Source organism: Carassius carassius, chromosome 29 (genome assembly GCF_963082965.1).
Source record: "Carassius carassius chromosome 29, fCarCar2.1, whole genome shotgun sequence".
Classification (NCBI taxonomy): Eukaryota; Metazoa; Chordata; class Actinopteri; order Cypriniformes; family Cyprinidae; genus Carassius; species Carassius carassius.
In genome coordinates this window covers 3,809,851-3,832,984 of record NC_081783.1, presented here as the reverse complement: position 1 = coordinate 3,832,984, position 23,134 = coordinate 3,809,851, and the positions used below count along the sequence as shown (strand labels likewise).

Sequence of the window (23,134 nt, the reverse complement as noted above, 5' to 3'; positions counted from 1 at the left end):
GATACTGCATTTACAATTTGTGAAGAAGTGTTTTATAAGATAATGGAGTGCAACTACATATGTAACCGCACAAAGCAACTGATAAAAAGGTCAAAGCATAATATTCAAGTGTGGCAGTGAAGCAGAAAGCATCCTTCAGGGACGTGTCCACACGTCTGGCAACTTTGATCCGGTGGAAACACTTGTCAGATTGTGTCTTGTTGTTCCTGTGTCCTCAGCTGATGCTGAGAGGTTTTAAAGGTCTTCAGAGGCTGAAAACACGGCTCAGTGCAATGACACAAGCGGCGGAGTCAGACACGCAGAGGGAAGTCGCAGAAAGAGCTCGCTCAGCGATTTGTTGCTTGCAATGAAGACCACAAAAAAACTTCAGATGCTAGTGATTAAGGCTTTAACAACCATAACCTTTAGTTTCAAACTTAGTTTGTGCTATGGACATGAATGAGGCCTCAAATCAAACACACCGTTGAGAAAGGGTGCACTATTACTCTTCAATTCGTTCAAAGCCATGATTTGATTTGGTGAATAATATGGAAAAGGAAAAAATTCCAAATGGACTTCTGTTCAAAAGTTTGGGGTCAGTGAGATATTTTTTTAAAGAAATGAATACATCATCCAGCAGGAAGGACACAATGATTTGATCTGAAGTTACAATAAAAGCATGTATAATGTCACAAAATATCTCTATTACAGATCAATGCTGTTCTTTTGAACTTTCTATTCATCAAAGAACCCCAGAAAAAAAGTTGCATGGTTTCCACAAATATATGAAGCAATATATTAGAATGATTTATAATATATAGACTTAAAACTGTATAGATGCCGAAAATTCTGCTTTGATCTCAGGAATAAATGACATTTTAAGATATACTCAAAAAAATGTATAATAATAATAATTTTAAATAGTAATAATATTAAACAATTTTACTGTTTTCAGGCCTTGTTTATAAAACACAACCCTACGCATCTGAATAGCAGGGGAAAACATATTGGGAACAGAATATGAAATATTACATTATTTAAGATGTAAATTAAAGGTTATTAATTCATTATTTTTATTTTATTTTATTTTTATTTTCTTAACAATTTGACTTGCATTGTCTCTTCAAAAAACAAAAGGTGCGTTAGGTGTGGAAGTTTTTAAAAATCATAAAACTTATGAGAAATGTGAGAGAAATTTTAATTAAACGCTGACATGATGTTGACATGAGTAGATCATGTTCAGATAAGTACATACAGCTGCCACAATCACTCAACAACAAGATAAAGCTCAGAGGCAAGCGTGCGTGCAGCTACACACATTTTACTGCGATGATATATGATTTTATAAAAGGTCAGGACAGTTCAAAATATAATATCATGAGCATTCATCTCCAAATGTAATTTTCTGTCCTACCAGGAGTCCTGCATTCTTGACAGCCAGAGGCAAGCCGAGGAGTCCTGTACCAATATTTCCTTTAAGTAAATGAATTAAAGTCTGAGAAAACCTAAACAAAAGAACACAAAATGAAAACAGGTCTAGGAACATGAAACTTGTAATAGGTGAAGAGGACAGTGCTTACGAGGATCCAGTTCTTCCTCCGATTCGTTCATATTCGGACTGTCGTAGGGAACTGGGTGAATGGATGGGCTCATCGTCAGCGGGGCTCACGTCTCTTCTAGAAAGGTCCGGGCCTTGAACCAACACACAAATATAGCTTTAACATGATCTTAAACACTGAACAGAAAACACAGACGCTACCCTTCAAACGTTTGGGGTGTGGACGATTTCTTAACGTTTACAAAAGAAGTATCTTACGATCATCAAAGCTGCTGTGATTTATTAGATCACAAACATACTAAAAACAGGTAAATATTATTACAATTTATTATTAAAATGTCATTTATTCCTATGATGAGCATCATTATTCCAGTCTTCTGTGCAGGGTTCTTATTGAAGAGACACATTTGATTGAAAAAAATATATAATAATTAATACAAATTACAAATAAAAACTAATAAAAACAAAAAAATTGTATGCCAGTGATACTAAAACAATCCAGCTTCAGTGTCACATGATCCTGCAGAAATCATTCTAATATAATATTTGCAGCTCAAGAAGTATTTATTATTATCAGTTTGAAAATAGTTACGCAGTTTAATAAATTATGGACACTTAGTTGAATTGCAAGTATAAAAAAACCCAGACATTATTGCAACATTATAAATATATTTACTATCACTTTTGATCAATCTAATGTGTCCTTTGCTGAAAAAAAGTAAATAAAATAAATAAATAAATAAAGATCACAATCAGTGTCACATAATGCAAAGGAAATTAGTTTACCATCCTGATAGTTGATATCAGAGGCCATGCTTGTTTTGGTGGGGTGTAATTAGCCTCTGATAGCTTCACTGATCAAACACTTCCCTGCGGAGACTCTGCATCTACAGGCTCTGTGATCGCAGACAAATGAACAGAGTTAGCACACCAGTGACGCACAGTGTGCCCTTTCTGCATCATTATATTCTCTATGGTCTCTTGAGGCTAAAAACCATACGAGGATTTCAAATATGCCAAATGATATTATGCAATCAACATTAGTTATATCTGACACTTTAATATGGCTATGAGAATTCAGCAGAGAGGCTCAAATGTACCACTGTATCACTCACAGCCACCATCTTTATTATTCTTATTATCACGCATAACGTTTATTAAAGGGGATCTATTATGCAAAATTCACTTTCACGTGTTGTTTGTAGCAATGTGTGTACACAAAGTTAATTAAATGAAATTCGTGCCCTGTACCCTAAAAGTGGCAATTTTAACGAGCTATAAAAAATGATCTGTAAGGTTTTCTGAGTTAAAACGTCACCTACACACTCCGGGGACATCAAAGACTTATTTGTCATATTGTGAAAGGGGGCCTAATCGGTAGGTCCCCTTTAATGCTTTGTCAAATATGCTTTTTATAAAACCTGCAAACTCTATATACACTGTTTTGTAGTGGTGAAGACAGGGTAGTCATATGAAGGTGAAATACACCAGATGTATGTGTCAAAAAGATGTCTCAACTATTTGAAACCATTCCAAACCACACATATGCGGAACCTTGTGAGACAATTCAGCAAACTCATTCAGCCACTGAACAGTAAAACACAGAACTGGTCTTTACAAATATGTAAGTCAACCATGAAACAGTATAATTATAACCTGAAGCTGTGAATGTTTCAGGTTAAAAATTAAAGCCTAATTCTTTTGCTACAGATAGGTGTGCCTGAACAACCATGCTCTCTTATGATAATGCAAAGCAGCTCTATTCAGTGCTGTCAAATCAATGATTGACTTTGGAGTGGACACTTCTTTCCCTTGAATACATTTCCTACTGACAACTTAATGTCTAGGTATGCAAAAGTCAAATCAATACAAAAACAGCTCAATGGGAAGATAAAAGTATTTCATGACCATGCAGTTGACTTGTTATTGATGCAAATTAAATAAACAGGTTGCATAGAAGTCTTAGTCAACAAAGTAAAACTACATTCCCACAGTTAGGGGATCTTTAAAGCAATGCAGACTTCAAGAAACACAGAACATCTTTTGAAACTCAAGTGTCCTTGTTGTAACAGTTTAAACACGCTGGACCTGCGAAGTTGCTTTTCTTAGTATTGTACCATTGTGCAACAAAATCCCATCTCATCCCATCCCAACTAGCATGACCTAACAGAGTTTTTAATATTTGTGAATGTTAGTAGGAAATGTAATTGCTCATTATTTGTTTGTTAGTTCATTCATTTTTAAAGTTATATTAGCAAATATTGCAATTAACATTGACTAATATTAATAAAGGGTGTAGAAGTATTGTTCATTGTTAATTCATTGTTAACTAATGAAAGCTTAACTGTAAACATATCGCAAGCATAACTAACGTTAGGTAAATATAGTGCAGAAGAGCCACATTTACTGTAACTTACACTGTTTTCCAGTCTTGACACGTATTTTCATTTACTGTCTTGTTCATGACAAGATTAAACACATAAATAGTACGAATTTCATAAACAGTGATGTAACGTAACGCATCATTTAGCCTTCAACGGTCAATGCTGTCACAACAACTGTGCTGTATGCTAATACCGTGCTACATGAAGTGACAGGTTTGTACTTACCGTCAGCACAGTTAAACGATGTACTATAACAGATCTAACGTACTATGTTAACACCAAGAAGTCCATATCTGAAGCCGCGGATGCGATGTCAGCACAGAATCGAAGAGATAAGAGGACATGATATGATTTGAAACCGCTCTCCTCATCGGATCCGCGTCCTTCTGTCACGTGACCATCAACAGCGCGTCAGTCAGCTGATTTCACTTCTGCTGAACCAACTAACTTGAATAATGATTGTGTTTCTGTTTTTAAAATAAAGACTTTCACTTTTAGAATCTAGTCACATTCCAAAATGATGTTAAAACAGAGAATACATATATCTATCTATATATTATTAAATATATATATATATATATATATATATATATATATATATATATATATATATATATATATATATATATATATATATATATATTTTTTTTTTTTTTTTTTTTTTCAATTGGATTTATTTCAATTTATTGTTTCATTTTATGCCGGAAGGGAGCGCTTCATAATAAGGGAGCGTCTAAAATTGTAATATTGCGTGTGTACTGTTTAAAATGTATGACACTACGTTTTAGTGCCACGTTGATTTTTTTTTTCTCTAAGATTACGAGATTAAAGTCGAAAGTAAAAGAATAAAAGTAAAGAATAAAGTCGAATAGTTTTGAGAACAAAGTCTAAATGTTTTGAGAACAAAGTCGAAATATTATGAGAATAAAGTCGAAATACTACGAGAATAAAGTCGAAATGTTTCAAGAATAAAGTTGAAATTTTATGAGAATAAAGTCTTAATACTATGAGAATAAAGTCTAAATGTTTCTAGGATTTAGGCCTTTATTGCGCATGTAAATGTCCCCGATTGATAGCTCAGGGAGAAGTTGCAGGCCTCCGGAATTGATTCGAATATTGCTGCGTCCGAGCGGCCACATTATCTTACCCGGATGAGGAAGAGTCAGTTTCAAGGACTTGCGGAAACATCTTAATATCAAGAATATGATATTTATTAACAGACTGAACAGAAAACATTTTTATCTTAACATCAGCTCACACACCCAATCGACATTCCTTCGGGGGTGGGGGGGTGGGGGATGCTGTAGCTCTCTTATTTAATACACTACAGATATATGTGGGATTATTAGCAGAAATAATACCATGTGTCATACTCGCAGGGACAGTATGCTTGCCAACAATCTTCCATTGCATTCGTTATTTGTAGTGTGCCGGCCATCCAACAGTAATAAGATTCGTGCTTCTGATAGACCTACTTTTAATGTCTCAGCTTTCAAAATCAGTTTTAAAGAGAAACACAAATTATGTGTCTTACAATAATGTTTTTTCAAGCTCTTTAATGACCAGATCACTGTATTTATGTGAAACAATTCATTAAATTATACTATTTTCTTTGTGAAAATTCCAAATAGGCTAAATGAAAATGTATTCTAGTAATATTTCGACTATATTCTCGAAAAATTTCGACTTTATTCTCTTAATATTTCGAGTTTATTCTCGTAGTATTATGACTTTATTCTCGAAATATTTCGACTTTATTCTCAAAACATTTTGACTTTATTCTCGAAATATTTCAACTTTATTCTCGTAATATTTCAACTTTATTCTTGAAACATTTTGACTTCATTCTTGTAATATTTCGACTTTATTCTCGTACATTACAACTTTATTCTCAAAACATTTTTACTTTATTCTCATAATATTACAATTTTATTCTCTAAACATTTCAACTTTATTCTCATAATATTTAGACTTCATTCTCGTAGTAGGCCTATTACGACTTTATTCTCAAAACATTTTGACTTTATTCTTGTAATACTTCGATTTTATTCTCGAAATATTATGACTTTAATCTCCTAATCTTGATTTTTTTTTTTGTCAACGTGGCACTAAAACGCCGTCGTAAAAACGCTTGTCCATTTATCAAGTAACTAATTGACTCGTAAAACAAACATGACAACTAGTATAGCACAGTTTTCGCACTTTGAGCTAATATATGTACAGTAAGTACTGTATACCTAGTGGTTCAAATGCACGCTTTGTAAGAAATAGTAGTAACTGGTGCAGATGGCGACGAAGAGCGGGAAGAGCGGAGTGTAGCTCTGCACACGCTGCAAAGGAAAGACAACGTGGCGGGTTAAGCGACAGCTGTGGTGTGAATGAAGAGAATGAAGGGGTTAGTTTAGATGAAGAAGATGAGTCTAATAGCATGAATTTTGGTGACTGGTCTCAGGCTGAACAGATGTCTCAGAAACGTAAAGACAGAGGCTCAGATTCTGAGGAGTTCGCCGGAGGAGGAGAAGGAAGGAGTAAAACGATGAGGAAAGAGGATGAGTACAAAGATATCTTGACGTTTGAGACAATGGGTGAAATGAGTAATCCAATGCGATTAACAAAGGTACTTAGGAAAAACATTGGGGAAATTAAATCAGCCAGATACTTAACCAACAATCGGGTAATTGTGATATGCATGAACAAAAAACAACATGATGTGGTGACTAAAATGAAGGAGTTAGGAGGACAAGGAGTTAAATGTCATGTGCCTGGCGAGGTGAATGGCATTAAAGGGGTGATTACTGGAGTTCCAATATCTTTAACAGACGAGATATTAAGAAACCAGTTAATGAGCGAAAAAGTAATTGATGTGAAGAGATTGATGTCTAACAGAAACGGGAAAAGAGAACTAAGTACAACGGTGATGATAACAGTGAATGGGAAATTGCTTCCAGAAAATGTTAAGATGGGATATGTGTGCTACCCAATTAGGCCTTTTATAAAACCTGCATTGAGATGTTTCAATTGTCAAAGATTAGGCCATGTAGCAGAAGTATGCAAGGAAAAGAAACGCTGTTGTAAATGTGGGGGCGAACATGGTTATGGAGAATGTGGGGAGCTAGTAGAGCCTAAATGTTGCAACTGTGGAGGTCCACACAGTGCAGCATATTTAGGATGTGTAGCGCAAAAACAAGCTGTGGAAGCAATGAAGTACAAATCAGAGCACAATGTTTCCTATGCACAAGCAGTAAAGAAGGTTCAAAATGAACAAGGAAATAGAAGTTGCGAGATACCTCAGTCAAAAGAAACTCCAAACAAGGGTACAGAAAGGTATAAAACAAATGCTGATGCAAGTATGCTTATAATTAGCAAAGTAAGTTTCATTGCATTTATTGCTGAAGTCATCAACTGTACAGCACAAACAAACAAACGAACAGAGAAATTGAAAATCATCATATCTGCAGCAGCTCGTCAGCTGGGAATAACAGAAGTAACAGTTGAGAAAATTCAATATCTATTAGGACAAGCTGAGAATAATGCAAGCTCTCAGGAAACCCCAGATAGACAAAGACTTAATATATGACATTTAAGATAGTACAATGGAATGCTAGGAGTCTGACTGCGAATGGGCAAGAATTTAAGAAGGTTGTACATGAAATGACAGACCTTCCTGATTTAATATGCTTTCAGGAGACATGGCTTAAATCGCACTTAGACTTCGTTATTCCAGGGTACTTATCTATTAGGAAAGACAGATCAAGAACAACAGGTGGAGGGTGTGCTATATTTATTAAAAATGGGGTCGCATATAGGGAAGTAAAGGTAGAAACACAATATGAATGTATTAAGGTGGAATTGTGGACATCATTAGGAAAAGTAACAGTAATAAATTATTATAACCCATGTGAACAAATAGCTTTAGTGGAGCTGAATAACATCTGGAGTAAAGAAGAAGGGATAGGGATATGGTGTGGGGATTTTAATGCACATAGTGTGGTATGGGGAAGTTTAAACTCAGATAAAAATGGCACAGTGGTAGAAGAATATATGGAAGATAATTTGTTGGTTTGTTTAAATGATGGAAGTGGGACGAGGTTTGACATCAGGAAACAAATAAAATCATGCGTAGATTTAACAATGGTTTCAGCATCAATAGCAGTAAAATGTCAATGGGAGGTGTTAGAGAAGACATCAATCGGGAGTGACCACTTCCCAATAATTTGCACGGTGGGTTTGGAAATGCAAAGGAGTATGATGATAAAAACAATATAGATGGAAATTTGAGAAAGCGGACTGGGAAAAGTATAATAGAATATGTGAATCAGAACTAAGGAGCTATAGTACAGATGATGATATTGATAAGGGTACAAAAAAGTTAAGTTTGATTTTAGTCAAAGCAGCAGAAGGAAGTATACCTAAGTTTGAAGGAAATGGGAAGAAAAAAGCTGTTCCATGGTGGAACGAGGAATGTAGTAAATCAATTAAAAGCAGAAATAAAGCATTTAAAGTGCTGAAAAGGACACTGACACCAGAAGCAGTAATAGAATATCAAAGGGAAAGAGCAAAGGCAAGGAAAACAATTAAACAGGTAAAAAAGAAATACTGGAGAGATTATTGTAGTTCTATAGGGAAGGAAACTGAATTAGGAGAGGTATGGAATATGTTAAAGAAAATGATTGGAATATATAAAACCAGAAATATGCCAGTACTTTCAGGAGAAGGAAGGACAGCTGTTACAGAAAAGGATAAGGCAGAATTATTAGTCAAAACCTTTCAGAAAGCGCATAGTAAAAAAAATCTTGATGAAAGTTACAGAATAAAAAGACAGGAAATTTTAAATCAACATCAGGACCTTTATAATAAACGACCTGATGGCGAAGGAGCATTGGATACTGATTTTAAAATATGGGAACTTAAAAGAGTAGTACACAAAATAAAACAATCAGCACCTGGACAAGATGGAATTTATTATATTATGATTAAATATGCAAATGATAAAATACTTAAAGTATTATTGGATTTATATAATAAGATATGGGTAGAATGAAGAGTGCCGAAGTCATGGAAACATGCAATAATAATTCCTATAGCTAAACCAGGTAAAGATGCATCTATAGCAGGGTATTACAGGCCAATTGCACTTACATCAAATCTATGTAAATTAATGGAAAAAATGATTGTAAATAGATTCAATTATATACTTGAGAGTAAGGGAGTATTGGCACCTAATCAATATGGTTTTAGGAAAGGTCAATCAACATTAGATGCTTTGGTAAAGCTGGAAACGGATATAAAAAAAGCTATAGCAGTTAAAGAGGGATTAGTGGCAGTTTACCTTGATATGGAAAAGGCATATGACATGTTATGGAAAGAGGGGTTACTTATTAAAATGAAGAGAATTGGAATAGAAGGAAGAATGTTTAATTGGGTTTTAAGTTTTTTATTTGACAGAACAATTCAAGTTCAAGTCGGTGGTGAAGTATCTCAGATCAAAAGTGTGGAAAATGGAACACCTCAGGGAAGTGTAATTAGTCCTATATTATTTAATATTATGATAAATGATATTTTTGGAAATGTGGCACCAGGAATTAGCACTGGATTATATGCAGATGATGGAATCATGTGGAAAAGAGGAAGGAATATATCTTTTAATACAGATAAAATTCAGGAAGCCATAGAAATAGTTGAAAAGTGGTCAGTCGAATGGGGATTCAAATTTTCAATATCTAAAACGTGTTATCAGATATTTACTAGGAAGAAAATTAAAGGGGAGAAAAGGTTAAAATTATATGGGGCTTCTTTAGAGAAGGTGTCAAAATTTAAGTATCTAGGATTGTGGTTTGATGATAAATTAACCTGGAAGGATCAAATAGATTATATATTAAAGAAATGTGCTAAAGTTTTAAACCTAATGAGGGCAGTAGCAGGACAAGAGTGGGGGGCTGACAAACAGTCATTAAAGGGCATTTATGTTGGTCTTATGCGATCAACACTAGATTATGGATGCATTGTTTATGAGTCAGCATCATCAACGTTGCTAAAGAAACTAGATGTCATGCAAGCTAAGGCATTAAGACTTATTATAGGAGCAGTTAAAACCACGCCAATTGCAGTATTGCAAGTAGAAACATCACAAATGCCTATATATATAAGAAGACAGAAATTAGCTATGGCATACTGGATAAATCTTCAGGGACAAAGGGATAATCATCCTGTAAGGGAAGTCCTGAATGACTGCTGGGAAATTTTAAATGTAACCGGTAAAGGATTTGCTTGGAAAATAAAGGGGTGGGTTAATGAAGGTGGTTTAGAATTGATATCGTTTGCTCCAGTAGTGATAATGTCCCCAATTCCACCTTGGCTAATAGCACAACCTGAAATAGATACACAATTACACGAGAATAGAAGGGAAATGAGTGAAGCTGTTAGTTTAATTACATATGTAAGTGAATATATCAAAAACACACATTATTCATTTCTTCAAATATACACAGACGGATCAAAGAATGTAGATGATGGCAGGACAGGGGCTGCCTTCTATGTTACAGAGTTTGAGGTGAAAAAGGCTGGAAGAATAACAAATGGTACATCAATATATACAGGTGAGATGATAGCGATTTTAATGGCACTTGAAACAAATAGAACTGACATTTTAATAGAAATCATGATCAGGTTGTACAGTTTAAAACAAATGAGAATTATAATTCGATTTATGTGGGTACCAGCACACGTGGGAATTCAAGGGAATGAGGAAGCAGACAAAGTAGCAAAAGAATCATTAAAAATGGAAGAACCAAATATAAACATATCACTCAGTAGATCAGAAGGTAAACAGTTAATTTTAGAAGCGTGCAATAAAAAATGGCAGACAGATTGGGATACATGTCATAAGGGGCGGTATTTTTATAGGATTCAAAAAACGGTAAAGAAAAGCAAAATAAGTCTCAATTTAAGTAGAAGAGAACAAATTATTTTTACACATTTACGAAAAAGGACATTCTAATTTAAATTACACTTTACACATTATAGGGAAGCACAACACAGGTTTATGTGAGGTTTGTTTGGTAGATGAGACGGTAGAACATGTTTTTAAGGAATGTAAAGCATATGAAGAAGAAAGGAGGATTCTTAAGGAAGATCTTCAAGCAGTAGGTTGCCGGGAATTCAATATAACTAATATATTAAATGATAGTTCAAATTCAAGGAAACAGATAAATGTAGTCATAAAATTCATCAAGAAGTGTGGGTTATATTATAGGATATAGAAATTAGTTCATTCTTTTCACACCCCATCACAGTAGGTGGCGGTATGCACCTTTGAAGTTGGTTCGCAACCCGCCATAAAACCAAAGGAAGAAGAAGAATAGTAGTAACTAGTGATGTTCCCTAAACTAAACAGCGCGTCATCATCAGACTGCACCGCTTCAGTCCAGCAGCAAAACCAAGTTTTGACTTGAGCACGCAGCGACAATCTGATCAATCATGACGGTAATGTCACATTTATTTTAAAACTTAACTCATAAAGATCTGTTTATATGTTGCTACCTGATTTGTGGACATGTAAAATCACTTTTATTCGGCATAACTCCTCAGACAGTTAGCGTTGTAGCTAGCTGGTGATTGATTCTCTTATAAAGCTGAATTAAATATGTTTTCTTTTCTCATGACAGACTCACGAGTTTTTTGTTGACATGACATGTGAGGGATGCTCTTGTGCGGTCACTCGAGTGCTTCAAAAGCTGGGTATACTTGTGAATATTTCCGATTTCAATTAATCTTCTGCTGTAAGACCACTAAACTGTTCATTTATCTGCCTAAACTATTTCAAACTTGTTATGTTATGTCTTTGAAAGTACTTCATTTCTTTCTTGTTTTAGTAGTGCTGCTTTGTCATGTGGGAACATAGTTCATAGTTCAGGTGTGTTTCTCAACAGATGTCAAGTTTGACATTGATCTGCCCAACAAGAAGGTCTTCATCGAGTCAGACAAAGACATGGATGTCCTTCTGGAAACACTGAAAAAGACTGGCAAAACTGTGACCTACATTGGTCCAAAATGAAATATTATACATTGAAAAACTCAAAGGTGAGAAGCAGATGTTTTAAAAAAAATGCAAGTGAATACTTTTGTTAATTGCAAAGTATTATTGATTGTGTGGACAGCGATTTATGAACCTAATAACAAATATTAACTGAAGCGTTATGTTAAAGTTGTTTAAAATGAGGTTGGTGGAAGCTGGTATAGAAATATCTTTTGATTCAGTAATAGTGTTTGACAGGCAAATTAGGTTTCTTTATGATCACACACCCTGAATTTTCAGTCTTGTGATCAGACAAGACTGACTTGAAAGTCCAAAGTTGTTGTTTTTAATGTTACAGTGTAACATAAATAAAGGTTTCATCCTCCTGTTAATTCACCAATCCAGTGTTATCTCTGCTTTTGTATATTTTAATCCTCTTAATACACCTGGATATATTTGTTTTTATGAGTGCATGGTCTCTTCTTTCATTCATTCAGGTAGTGAAGCTCTAGTTTTTCATTTATTGTCACTTTTATTCTGATCATGGTGATGTTTCTGCAACACATGAATAATGCATTCAAGATGACCTAAAGTGGACTTGTGTTCAATATTTGTTTCAATAGGTCAGAATCATGCTGCTTTGAAGATTATGAAGTGGGACTCCCTCATCGGACCGTACATCACTCATCAGATGAATTATTACATATCTTTGGGACCACTGAAGGAAATCTGTTCAGCAGAGCATCATGAAGAGCAGCTACCTGGCTGATTTATATATTCTATATTTAGAGCATTTTGGAATCTATAATCATTTACAAAATGGTTGTTTTCCTGCCACACATACATACTTGTAATTGTATAAGTGTCTAGATGTTAAAATAAAGGTTGATGTACTCACTGAGAGGAAAGAAAGTCTGTGTGAGTTAATTGAGTGAGTGTGTGTGTGTGTGTGTGTGTATATATATATATGTATACGTGTATATATATGTATACGTGTGTATATATATATATATATATATATATATATATATATATATATATAATACACACATATGCATACACACATACATGTGTTACACCTAGATTATAAGCAATATATATATATTTATTAGTGCTGTCACTCGATTAAAAACTTTAACTAGATTAGTCACACATTTTTTCTGTGATTAATCGCAATAAAAAAAGTTTTTGTACGTTTTTAATATATTTGTTTAATGTAATAATTTCACAGTTAATCAAATTAATGTAGAAACAACATAAAGACAGTATATTTTAAATACTTGTTTAAATGGCATCTTTTTATGAATGAAGGCCCGTATTACTGATATTAATACAGCTACTGATTTTTTTTTGTTTACATTTATTATTAGGCTTCAAAAATATAACAGTTTTTAATTTAAGTAAACTTAAAACAATGCTAACATAATAAATGTCATGTTTACTCCTGCCCTTCCTGTCTTAACAGTTAGGAAATATACAGAAATTTAATAAAGTTATCAAAGTTATATGCAGTCTGCACTGCATAAACTATAAATTAAGTAGTTAATCCTTATTAAAGCTACAAAAGTTATTTAGTCAAGAGCAGCGAGTCATTTTCTCTGTTCCCTTTGTTCTTTAACTTTACTGACAGGAAGCTTTATTGGCTGCTGTCCCTTTAAGAGCAGACAGACACGCGGATCTCACCGTTTATATACTGTCTATGGATCTCGCCTCATTCTCTCACAACTCTTTTTGTTCATTTTAGACTTTATATAAATCATTTAAGATTGCTCTTATGAGGATAATCGACAAAACTGGCACTTTGGGATGTTTATTGTTAGTTCAAGCGCTTAAGAGAACTGGATTCTGGCGCCCTGTCTATGCATTGTGTGTGTGTGTGTATGTGTGTGTGTGTGTGTGTGTGTGTGTGTGTACGTGTACGTGTGTATGTGTCACATAAGGGCATTCACAGACAGTGCATTCTCTTTTGTCTTGCCGCGCTTGAAATGTTTAAAAGCATTTAAATGAATAAGACCGTGATCATATAATGTAAAGCTAGCCAACGGATGACAGAAAATACGGATGCTGCGTTAATTGCTTTAAATATTTTGACACGTTAAACCAGACAAAAATTAATCGCATGCGTTAACGCGTTAACGTTGACAGCACTAATATTTATATATATATATATATATATATATATATATATATATATATATATATATATATATATATATATATATATATGGCACTTTTAACTTTATTTATTTGATTTATTCTCGGTTTCAGTGCCAAGGCTCTTAATGGAGTAATACATCTGGTTGCAGCAGAAAATCAAATTTTTATGTTTTTAAACAAACATCATTGGACTGGGCTTATATTTTTAATTGCCCTCAGTTCACCAGTAGGGGGCAATGTTACCCTGTCAATAAAACAGAACCATTTCAGCATGCAGCATTCTTGAAATCTGATATCTGCCTGCTTTTCCAGGCCAATGACCCTTGTTGGGGGAGATATGTAAATATTAATGTAATGTATTTATATATTGTTGTCATTACTGCTGTACATTGTAATGTACTTAAATGTAGGTGGGACATTTAAACACTATATAAATATTACTTTTCAAATTTGAAATTTATATTACATTTGTGTATAATGCAAAATTATATTTTTTTGTTAAAAATTTGTTTCGATTGCATATATATATATATATATATATATATCCTACAAAGAAGAGCCATATGAGCTGTTTCACAAAATGCATAACAATGCAGAAAGTATGAAAATGAACAGCTCAAGGGACAACGTTTCATTAAAGTTCAAACTGCTGTACATGTTGTACTTTAGAAATGGGTTTTTGCTAGATACCAACATGTCCAAAGCACATTTTTTTAAAAGTATTATCAGCTTCGTTTAATGTGTGGAATACAGATCTACAAAATAAAAGTGAGTGTATTATTCTCATTGACGTAGAACAGTTTCTTTCCTGAACAGAATCTGAAAGAGTAAATCACCGGCTTGCCTTCTATTGTTCAAGCTGGTATAATTGCTGAGGGAGTAGTCTATAAAAGCACAGGACATGCTGACAGGCAATGCAGCTGTACTGAACCAGGGCCGTCTCCGGGTACACAACTGTCATGAGGGACCCTTAGAGCTCCTAGATGAATTTTAACAACTGCACTGTATATAGAAGATAAATATTTATTTACTGATGAAACAATATCATTTAACTCCAAGAACAGATTCCAGTCTGGACAGAATGCTGCAATGTTGCAGTTAGATATCGGTCAACATCTAACCAGAAGACGAGAGTAAAACCGTCTTCTGTCATTCTTTTCAAAACCTCTCTGGTTTTAATGATGGAAACTGAGATGGAAGCTTACTCGTGCTGCTGTGATATCAACACAATTGATCTTTTGTTGCCCGCAATGGCTAGTGAAAAGAGAAAATGCAAGGAATGCACAGGATCCAGGCCGTGTGTAGTGACTGGAGACGCCGGTTCAACTGTAACAAGTGTCAAAAAGATCTCTAGCAGCTGGATAAATTAGTGAATGGCAAGGAAATCCCTTGTATACAATGAGGATAGATGTGCGCATTACTGACCACTTTTTTGAACAAAGAGCCAGTACTCACTTTTCTTTTTTTGCATGACAAATGAAGTATCACCACAAATCTGCAATTCAGGGTAAATCCTTGATTACTATCAGGAACTTTGTTTCAAGCCCATTCGTTTCTTTTGAATTAATGAATCACTGTAAGAGACTGACTGTGTTTTCAGCAGATCACAAACACAGGCCATTAGCAGGTTATTTCTGTGATCATTTCTGGGTGATGATATAAAACAAAAGCTTGTTTTTTTTTTCTTTAATGCAATATTTAGCTTTTCCCTTTTGTGACTTAAGTGGGCTTTGTGTAATGTTTACTTCTAGATGAAACCATTCACATATTTTTGGCTTTATGAAATTTGTTACAAATAACTTTCCCCAAAACTGCACACTGGTTTGTAGAACATACAGATTTACCATTTACTGCGCTTTTTATTCTAGCACTAATGCAGCCAAATAGCTTACTTCTGTGTTGCAAAATAAAATAGATATTAAATTGATAAATATTAAATTACTCAAGTGAAATGCAAACAGCAATTAACACTGATGACTGTCACACTGAGAAAGACGTGTCTGTTTGCCATCATCATGTTCTGCTGACAGAAATCACCAGACACAACATGTCTGTTCCATACTGTGATATGAGGGCTTCATGCTCACTGCATGAGATTTAGTGTGTATTAATTATTATTAGCACTTTGCTCCAGACATGATCAATAAAATCCAAAGAATTTCAGTGAAATTCAGTAATGTAATAACATGTTCAGACACAACCGTTTAGTGACAGGCTCAGACAAGGCTTTCACAAATGAATTGCTACTGGTTCAGGACTCATGAGCATCCACTCACTAAACTGAGTTCTGGCCAAATCTGGTCTCAAACAGCTGCTGCTCTATAGAATACTTGGACTTTTCGCTTTGGTGCTTCTGAAAACAGTACCATTTTTTTTTTGCAAAGGATAAAATCTGCTGAAAAATGCCTCTTGGGGCACTGAAAAAGAATTCCATCCTTTCTCAAGATTCTGAGCCTGGAAGACGTGACTGGAGTGAGATGCCATGCAGGTAGAGACAAGTGTAATCATGCACTCATCAAGGCAAGAAGCATCCAATACAGGGGCGTAGATTACGCGGGCGACGCGGGGACGTGTCCCCCCCCCCCCCCCCCACTTTTATCATCACGGAAATTCTTCCTCCGCTCTTTTTCGGGCAAGTATGTTCATATAGAGGTTTTCAAGAGCTGGTGTGAATAAATATAGATTTAAACTCAAAGAGACAGGATAGTCTGCGCATGACCTGATGTTTGTTTCGGACCGAGAAGGCGATATGAACATCACAGAGCGCTAAACTCTCCTGCAGTGTGTGTTTCATTCATAATCGACACCAGAGGGCGCTCTCGCGCAGAAAGTCATACCAGGAAACTCCTAATATGGACAACAGCGTCCAGCTATTGCTGTATGAAAACAGTTGTTTTCGGGTTTGTTTGTTTTTAAATCCAAAAAAAAAATCTCCAGCAGGCGATAAATACAGTATATGAACAATGCAGTGCTAATTGACATAGCATTTATTCCAGTATAGAAACAATTCTGCCTTATTATGTGATAAACAGTGTTTGTAGTATATAAGTATTATTATTTGTTATTGTCCAGCAGTTATAGATTTCTAAGCCAATTAAAAACTAGAAATTAGAGAAAAATTAAAGTTGCCTATAGTATCCACTACCAGTCAAAAGTTTTTGAACAGCAAGCTTGTTAATGTTTTTTAAGGAAGTCTCTTCTGTTCACCACCTGCATTTATTTGATCCAAGTACTGCAAATCAGTGAATTTTTGAAATTTTGGTACTAGCCTATTTAATATAGCTGTTTTCTATTTGAATATTTCAAAATGCAATTTATTGAGATTTCAAAGCTTATTTTTATTATATATATATGTATATATATATATATATATATATATATATATATATAGGCTATATATATATATATGTCTGTGTGTGTGTAATTTCTGTCCCCCTCATTTCTGAAAAGATGGCCACGCCCCTGATCCAATATACTGTAGCAGAAGCACAGCAGGTCAGAACTTTTTTTTTTATAACGCACATTTAAAAACAACCCAGGGTTGACCAAAGTGCTGTACAGATGATAGAAGTCAAATAAAAATACAAATTATAATCTCTCAAACAACAAACAAAAAACACTAAAATAAAACATTTGTATAATTGTTGTGCAGTCTTCTTAGCAAATGCCCAGCATTTTCAAAAATGAGAAATCAAATATAAGATTACTTAGATTTATGCTTTAAACAACTATAGAGTCACATATTTATTTCTATCTTTCTTCATTCACTGAACTCAACATAATTTGAGAGCAGTGGTGGAGGGTTGAGTTTAGTGATGAGCAATCAGATTATTTATTATTATTATTATTTATTTTCTATGTATTTTATTTTTTGCAGTATGAATGGGTAAAAAAATTAAACTATTAATCTCAATATATAGTCCATGGGTAAATTATAACGGGCTTGTAGGTATTGGTTATGTGCTAAAATAGCTGTTAAAAAGCTTAACAGATGGAGCCAAAACTGAAGCTAATTATGAACACTAGGGGTTGATTAAATGCCGCTTTAATTTCTGTCTTTAAATGATGTTTAGTAGGAAGACTCTATGGATTATTCATTCCATTTAGATTTCAGAAGAAAGCTGCTGAGGTGGCAACACAAGGACATTTTTATGAGATCATATTTCCACTCTTAATGTTCTCGTCATTGGCACTGTCAAATGTTTTAAATGTCTTCTGTATCGAATCCTTGTGGGGATTATTAGGGAATAACTGGCATTCAGGAATGTCATTTTAAAAATAACTGATTAAAAATGAGCTGCACTGAAATGATAAAAGTGTTGTTCACACATGTGTTGTGTTCCACCTCGCTGCCCCACTGCGGGTACGGCTGTGGTTCCGCTGGTCCCACTTGTACGGTTTTTAAGCGCCTAGTCAGCGCTACCCAGCCCGTCTCGCTGGCTTCTGCGAACCATCAGCCTCGGCTATGCGATTCAGATCGCCCGGCATCCCCCCAAGCTCTGTGGTGTCCGCTTCACTACAGTGAAAGCATCCGATGCCCCTGTCTTGCGGGAAGAGATCGCAGTCCTACTGGCAAAGGACGTGATTGAGCCGGTCCCTCCAGCCGATATGAGGACAGGGTTTTACAGCCCGTACTTCATTGTACCCAAGAAAGGCGGTGGGTTACGACTGATCTTGGATCTGCGAGTTTTGAATCGGGCCCTCCATCGGCTACCGTTCAAAATGTTGACACAGAAATGCATTTTCAGGTGCGTCCGTCCCAAAGATTGGTTTGCAGCGATCGACCTGAAGGATGTGTACTTTCATGTGTCCATCCTTCCGCGCCACAGACCTTTTCTGTGGTTTGCGTTCGAAGGACTGGCATATCAGTAAGCGCGGCACTCACCGGGTCCAAGTCACACCGGCCTGTCGCCAAACCCTCACTCTGTGGTCAGATCTTGCATTTCTCTGGGCAGGGGTGCCCCTAGAGCAGATCTCCAGGCATGCTGTGGTTTACACGGATGCCTCCACCACTGGCTGGGGGGCCACGTACAACGGGCATGCAGTCTCAGGGGTTTGGACGGACCCGCAGCTGCAGTGGCACATCAATTGCCTAGAGTTGTTAGCAGCGCACCTTGCCTTGAACCATCTCAAAGGTCTCTCACGAGGCAAGCATGTGCTGGTCCGAATGGACAACACTGCGACTGTTGCGTACATCAACCGACAAGGTGGTCTGCGCTCTCGTCGCATGTCGCAACTCGCCCGCCACCTCCTGCTTTGGAGTCAGAAGGTTCTGAGGTCACTTCGTGCCGTTCACATTCCAGGCCTGCTCAGTCATACAGCCGACGAGCTGTCTCGAGCAATGCTCCCGGGAGAATGGCGACTCCATCCCCTGACGGTCCAGCTGATTTGGAGGCGGTTCAGAGCCGCTCAGGTAGACCTGCTTGCTTCTCCAGAGACCTCTCACTGCCAGTTGTTCTACTCCCTGACCGAGGGAACTCGGCACGGACGTACTGGCACACAGCTGGCCGCGGGACCTACGCAAGTATGCGTTTCCCCCAGTGAGCCTTCTCGCACAGACACTGTGCAAAGTCCGGGAGGATGAGGAGCAAGTCTTGCTAGTAGCGCCGTATTGGCCCATGCGGACCTGGTTCCCCGAACTAGTGCTCCTTGCAACAGCCCCTCCTTGGCCAATTCCTCTGACGAAGGATCTACTGACTCAGAGATGGGGCACCATTTGGCACCTGCGTCCAGACCTTTGGAAACTCCATGTCTGGTCCCAGGACGGGACGTGGAGGTTCTAGGTGACCTACCCCAAGAGGTAGCGAACACCATCACTTCGGCAAGAGCACCGTCTACGAGACACGCTTACGCCTTGAAGTGGAACCTGTTCGTCGAGTGGTGTTCTTCTCGCAGAGAAGACCCCCGAAGATGCCCGATTGCGGTCGTGCTGTCCTTTCTGCAGCAAGGGCTGGAGCGAAGGCTGTCTCCTTCCACCCTCAAAGTCCAGGTTGCTGCTATTGCTGCGTACCATGACCCCGTGAATGGGAAGTCTTTGGGTAAGCATGACCTCATCGTCAGGTTCCTTAGAGGGGCCAGGAGGTAAAATCCATCCCGGCCCCCCTATATACCCCCTTGGGACCTGTCTCTAGTGCTTAAATCACTACAGCAGGGCCCATTCGAGCCTTTGCATTCAGTTGAGCTAAAGTTTCTTTCATTGAAAACTCTGCTCCTGCTTGCACTGGCCTCCATCAAGAGGGTAGGGGACCTGCATGCATTTTCGGTCGACGATTCATGCCTAGAGTTCGGGCCGGCTGACTCCCAGGTAATCCTGAGGCCCCGGCCTGGATACGTGCCCAAGGTTCCCACTACACTCTTCAAAGACCAAGTGGTGAACCTGCAAGCACTGCCCCTGGAGGAGGCAGACCCCGCCCTGGCTGTGCTTTGTCCTGTCCGAGCATTAAGGTGCTACGTAGACTGGACACAAAGCTTCAGGACCTCAGACCAGCTCTTTGTCTGTTACGGAGGCCGGCAGAAGGGGAGTGCCGTCTCTAAGCAGAGGATGGCCCACTGGATTGTGGATGCCATAACCCTGGCTTATCAGGCTCAGGATGTGCGCCTCGCTGACAGATATTTGTAGAGCTGCGGGCTGGGCGACCCCTGTCACGTTCGCTAGGTTCTATAGCCTTCGTGTAGAGCTGGTATCCTCCTGTGTTCTCACCTCAAACGTGTGAGTGGCACTGAGAGGCCCCGGTTAGTGTAGGCTTGCTTAAACTGCTCCAGAGTGTCCGTACTGTAGACCCTGTTGAGATCCTCCATCACCCTAAGCAGCTGGACGCGGCGGAACATTCGCCGCCAGGCCTTCATGATGTATCCGTGAGAACCATGGAAGGGTGGGTTCCATATTGAGACCTAAGCGGTACTCATATGTGTATAGTCCACGGTATAGCCTTTAGAGCCCGTGTTTCCCCGGCAGACTTCTGCCTTCCCAAGAGGGTTTTTAATCACCTCAAATTTCTCCGTATACTCCTAAATGGATGCTATATGTGTATTTGCCTCCGAGACCTCCTTCCGGAAGGATGGGGCTTCCGCAGCGGACCGGGTACGTTTTCCCAGTGTTATCCAATCTCACCCAGTGAGGTAGTGCTTTGACAACGGTGAGTGGAGCTACTTGTTCTGAGCCCCGGCCTAACACCTAACAGGGGCGCAGGCGGCTCGCACAGGGCACTGGAAGGGGCAGCACCCATGGCGCTTTGATAGGGATCCCATATTCGTCGGTCACTGACGTTGTGTCGAGAGTCACCGACTGAATGGGAACGTCTCGGTTACGTATGGTAACCCTCGTTCCCTGAAGGAGGGAACTGAGACGCCACGTCCCGTCGCCATGGTTGCTGTACCGCCGCTGAGCTTGATTATAACCCAGGGTTAAGTACAATGTAAAAAGGCCAGAGTCCGAGCTAATGCTCACAGCTCAGCGTATTATGAATATAAGTTGTCTACATATAAAAATCGCCCTGTAACTCAATGTCAAGAATGATATTTGATCAAAGATGTTATTTTATTTGGTGACAGCTAGATGTTATCCAAGACCTTCATGTGCGTGACTCACTTTTCTCAGTTTAAGTACAACCTGGAAATAATTCCTGTGCTTCATCTAGTCTTTAATGTACCAGGTCACCTTCAGCAGCAGATCTGGACCAACCATTAACAACCCCTGTGTAATGATAAAAACTCCATAATCATCGGGAAGAAGGAGGCGGGAACCGGCGGACAATTAAATTAAACTTTAATAATCACAAAATAAACACAAAACAGCACATCAGCCCCTCACGGACGACTGATGCGCACAAAGTAAAACCAAAACATAAAATAAAGCCCAGGCCTGGTCCTCTCTCGTCCTTCACTGTCGTCGCTCCCGTTTTATATCCTTCCATCTCCTCTGTGGGACTCGAGACCGGTGGTGGGTCGCAGGTGTCACGGATTTCCCAATCACTCCACCGGCCTCGCTCGTGTTCCCACATCCCTCGGCCCCGCCCCACTCGTCACACCCTGCCAATAACAACATCTCATGCCCACACCGCTGCGTTCTGATCCAGTTAGTCCAGCACACAATCATGACGCCCAGATGTTTATCTGTCCAAGTCTTCTGTGGAGAAAAGGAAATAAGGGATACAGAGGAAGGGCTGTTGTATTTTGACTAGCTCACTATTGCTTTCTGCTTCTTCATCCGTACAGGGTTCTGTCCACAACACAGTTTTCTTTAACACCTCAACATGTCTTCACTGTCGAATTAGATGACCACTTTATAGTCACAGATTACATTTAATCCTACACTCAGATAGATTAGCAGCATCTTTTCAGCAATTAAATTTTCACTAGTTGACATTACAAAGCTTTATATCAGGAACCGCATTTTTACTTTATATCACTCACAGAAATCACTCAAATTCTTGATCAAAAACTAGTAAAAAAACGTTATTATTAATCTGTAATTGCAATTTAAATAGAATTTTGAAATATGTAATACCTTGTAGTGCTGATGTCATTGCTGATCTCAAGAATTAAAATTTTTACTTTAAATAAATAATAAATTCCGGATATCAAGAATTCCCAATATTACTAGTGAAAATTCCATTCCTGATATCAATAATTCCCATTGTTACTAATGAAAAATAAATTTCTTATATCAAGAATTATGATTTGTACTAGTAAAATGTAATTCATGTAATCAAGAATTATCATTTGTACAAGTAAAAAAATCAATACCGGATATAAAAAAGTCCCATTGTTACTATGGTGAAAATTGCATTCCTGACAAAATTCTAATTTTTTAGCTAGTGAAATTTGAATGGTTGATATCAAAGATTCAACCATAATGATAATTAAAATCCACCCTTGAACAAGGAACCTGTCCTCAAAGTTTAGACTATACTATATCTAGACTGAATCTGGGTTGAGTGTTTGCAGTATCTATAATATTATGCACCTGGATCTCCTAAATAGTGCGTGTTTTGTAACAGAAGTTTACACAGTAGCCACACTGGCAAAGATGAAGGGGTCCAT

General features: G+C 37.5%; 2 protein-coding genes across 3 annotated transcripts in view; one reads left to right on the top strand and one right to left on the bottom strand.

Moving 5' to 3' along the window:
• LOC132109428 (proton-coupled amino acid transporter 1-like) overlaps positions 1 to 4,328 on the bottom strand; it is a 39,952-nt gene extending 35,624 nt beyond the window's left edge. The window contains exons 1-4 of the mRNA XM_059515485.1: positions 4,147 to 4,328; positions 2,324 to 2,433; positions 1,560 to 1,671; positions 1,394 to 1,484 (exon numbers count right to left, since the gene is read on the bottom strand). Coding sequence (XP_059371468.1) covers positions 1,394 to 1,484; positions 1,560 to 1,671; positions 2,324 to 2,351 — 231 coding nt within the window. The 5' untranslated portion in view covers positions 2,352 to 2,433; positions 4,147 to 4,328. The remainder of the gene's footprint in view (positions 1 to 1,393; positions 1,485 to 1,559; positions 1,672 to 2,323; positions 2,434 to 4,146) is intronic.
• Positions 1 to 12,808, top strand: part of LOC132109429 (copper transport protein ATOX1-like) — a 32,969-nt gene extending 20,161 nt beyond the window's left edge. Inside the window, exons 1-4 of one of the 2 annotated variants that reach the window (XM_059515486.1) lie at positions 11,290 to 11,403; positions 11,586 to 11,658; positions 11,850 to 12,000; positions 12,559 to 12,808. In XM_059515486.1, the coding sequence (XP_059371469.1) occupies positions 11,398 to 11,403; positions 11,586 to 11,658; positions 11,850 to 11,974 (204 nt within the window). In that variant the 5' untranslated portion in view covers positions 11,290 to 11,397 and the 3' untranslated portion in view covers positions 11,975 to 12,000; positions 12,559 to 12,808. Of the gene's footprint in view, positions 1 to 11,289; positions 11,404 to 11,584; positions 11,659 to 11,849; positions 12,001 to 12,558 lie in introns of those variants that run through there. The other variant, XM_059515487.1, reaches the window with a different exon arrangement.
• The last annotated feature ends 10,326 nt before the right edge of the window (positions 12,809 to 23,134 follow it).